This window comes from Solanum stenotomum, unplaced genomic scaffold, assembly GCF_019186545.1.
Source record: "Solanum stenotomum isolate F172 unplaced genomic scaffold, ASM1918654v1 scaffold11599, whole genome shotgun sequence".
Classification (NCBI taxonomy): Eukaryota; Viridiplantae; Streptophyta; class Magnoliopsida; order Solanales; family Solanaceae; genus Solanum; species Solanum stenotomum.
In genome coordinates, this window is record NW_026021643.1 from 1 (window position 1) to 2,367 (window position 2,367).

General features: G+C 38.3%; 1 protein-coding gene across 1 annotated transcript; it reads left to right on the plus strand.

Annotated features, from left to right (window-relative positions):
• Nucleotides 1-6: 6 nt before the first annotated feature.
• LOC125849928 (L-type lectin-domain containing receptor kinase IV.1-like) lies at nt 7-1,797 on the plus strand (the record flags this gene model as incomplete). The annotated part of the gene is made up of 1 exon (XM_049529880.1): nt 7-1,797. A coding segment is annotated over one exon (1,776 nt), but the record flags the coding sequence as incomplete, so codon positions are not given.
• Nucleotides 1,798-2,367: the final 570 nt, after the last annotated feature.

Consider the following 2,367-nt stretch of genomic DNA (forward strand, 5'->3'; position numbering starts at 1 on the left):
AATCTTAGCTTAGATGGCATTGCTAATATTACATCCAATGGTCTTTTGTCGTTAACAGATTCCAAAACACAAGATCAAGGCCATGCTTTCTATCCAAATCCAATTCATTTCAAGAATTCACCTAATGGTAAAGCATTTTCATTCTCTACAACATTTGTGTTCGCGATAAGGTCTGATTATAGACCATTGGATGGTCATGGACTAGTTTTTGTTATCGCGCCACAGAGAGGAATTCAGAAGGCTTTGGCAAACCACTATCTTGGCCTTTTTAACTCAAGTAATAATGGGGATAAATCAAACCATGTTGTTGGAGTTGAGCTCGATACAATCTACAGCGAAGAATTTGGTGATATCAATGCCAATCATGTTGGAATTGATATAAATGGATTAAGGTCTGTAGCAGTTGAAACAGCAGGTTATTTTGATAATACTGGCTTGTTTCATAATTTGACTTTGATAAGTGGTCAGCCAATGCAAGTTTGGGTGGATTATGATGGCAGAACTAAGCTAATCAATGTGACAGTAGCTCCATTACATATGGAAAAACCAGTTAGTCCACTTTTGGCTTTGAAATATGATCTTTCGCCGATTCTTAATCAGATTATGTATGTTGGTTTTTCATCATCAACTGGTTCAGTCCCAACACATCATTATATCTTGGGATGGAGCNTAGCAACCTTAGTGGTGGTTTACTATGTAAGAAGGAAGAAGTATGAAGAAGTTCTTGAAGATTGGGAACGTGAGTATAGACCGCAAAGGTTCAATTATAAAGATTTGTACACTGCTACTAAAGGATTCAGAGAAAAGGAACTGTTGGGAGCTGGAGGATTTGGTAAAGTTTATAAAGGAGTGATGCCTGTAACCAAACTTGAGATAGCTGTAAAGAAGATATCTCATGAATCAAGACAAGGGATGAAGGAATTTGTTTCGGAGATTGTAAGTATAGGCCGTATACAACATAGGAATGTAGTACCACTTTTGGGCTATTGTAGGCGAAAAGGGGAATTACTTTTGGTTTATGAATTCATGTCTAATGGAAGTCTAGACAAGTATTTATACGACCAACCAAGACTCACCCTCGATTGGAACCAAAGATTCAGAGTTATTCGAGGTGTAGCATCAGGACTATTTTTCCTACATGAAGAATGTGACCATGTAGTGGTTCATAGGGATATTAAGGCTAGTAATGTCTTGTTGGATGGTGAACTAAATGGCAGGCTAGGAGACTTTGGACTCGCGAGGCTATATGGTCATGGGACCGATCCTCAATCAACTCGTGTCGTTGGTACTCTTGGTTATCTTGCACCAGAGCATACTAGAACTGGCAGGGCAACACCTAGTAGTGATGTATTTTCCTTTGGGGCTTTTTTACTTGAAGTTGCCTGTGGTAGGAGGCCGATAGAGCCAAGACAAGCCGGTGATGATCTGATTTTAGTCGATTGGGTGTTTTCGTGCTGGAATAGAGGTAATATTCTTGAGGCAGTTGATCCAAACTTAGGCAATGATTTTGTTCCAGGGCAAGTGGAGTTGGTCTTAAGTCTAGGCTTGTTCTGCTCTCATTCAGAGCCCTCATTTAGGCCAACAATGCGACAAAACGTGTTGTTCTTGGATGGTGTTGTGGCCTTGCCAGAGTTATCAGCCCTCGGTGTTTCATCTGCTGGTCTAACATTTGACCATCGCGGAGGTTTTGATGATTTTATCAAGTCGTATCCATCTTCTTCTGTTAATGCACATTCCCCCGCTTCATCTGTAGCAGAATCACTCCTTTCTGATCCCCGATGATTCATGATGAGTTGGACATATACTGATCCTGGTAAATATAACATGATTTTAGTGATTATGTACTTCTGATAAATTATCGCAATTCATACACCTGAAATATATTGTGACATGTCTTAAGATATCTGCTATGGTATCCTGATCTTATTGTTTACTTCCAATGCTAAATAAATACTAATCTGAGATTCAGCAATGGCTGTTCAGTGTGCTGCTGAATTAGTCTACACACGAAGCACGATTGAGCAGATTCATGAACATTGAACAGTGAAGTAGTTCAGGCATGATACTACAGTGTAGTATATGCAATTGGTACCAAATGTATCGTCTCATCGACCTACTAAACTTCTATTTCAGAATATGATTGCTAACTCTCGTTCATAGTTTTGCTTCAAATATAAAAAAAAAACATGACTAATGGAAGCAAAATTAGTAAGCACTCTTGAATAAAAGTTAAAAACAGTTCACTTAACAGTTGAACAAAGAGACTTGATTTACATTTAGGGTGTGTTTGGTATGAAGGAAAAGGTTTTCAATGGAAAATGTTTTCCTAGAAAATAAATAGATTTTTGACTTATTTTTTCATGTTTG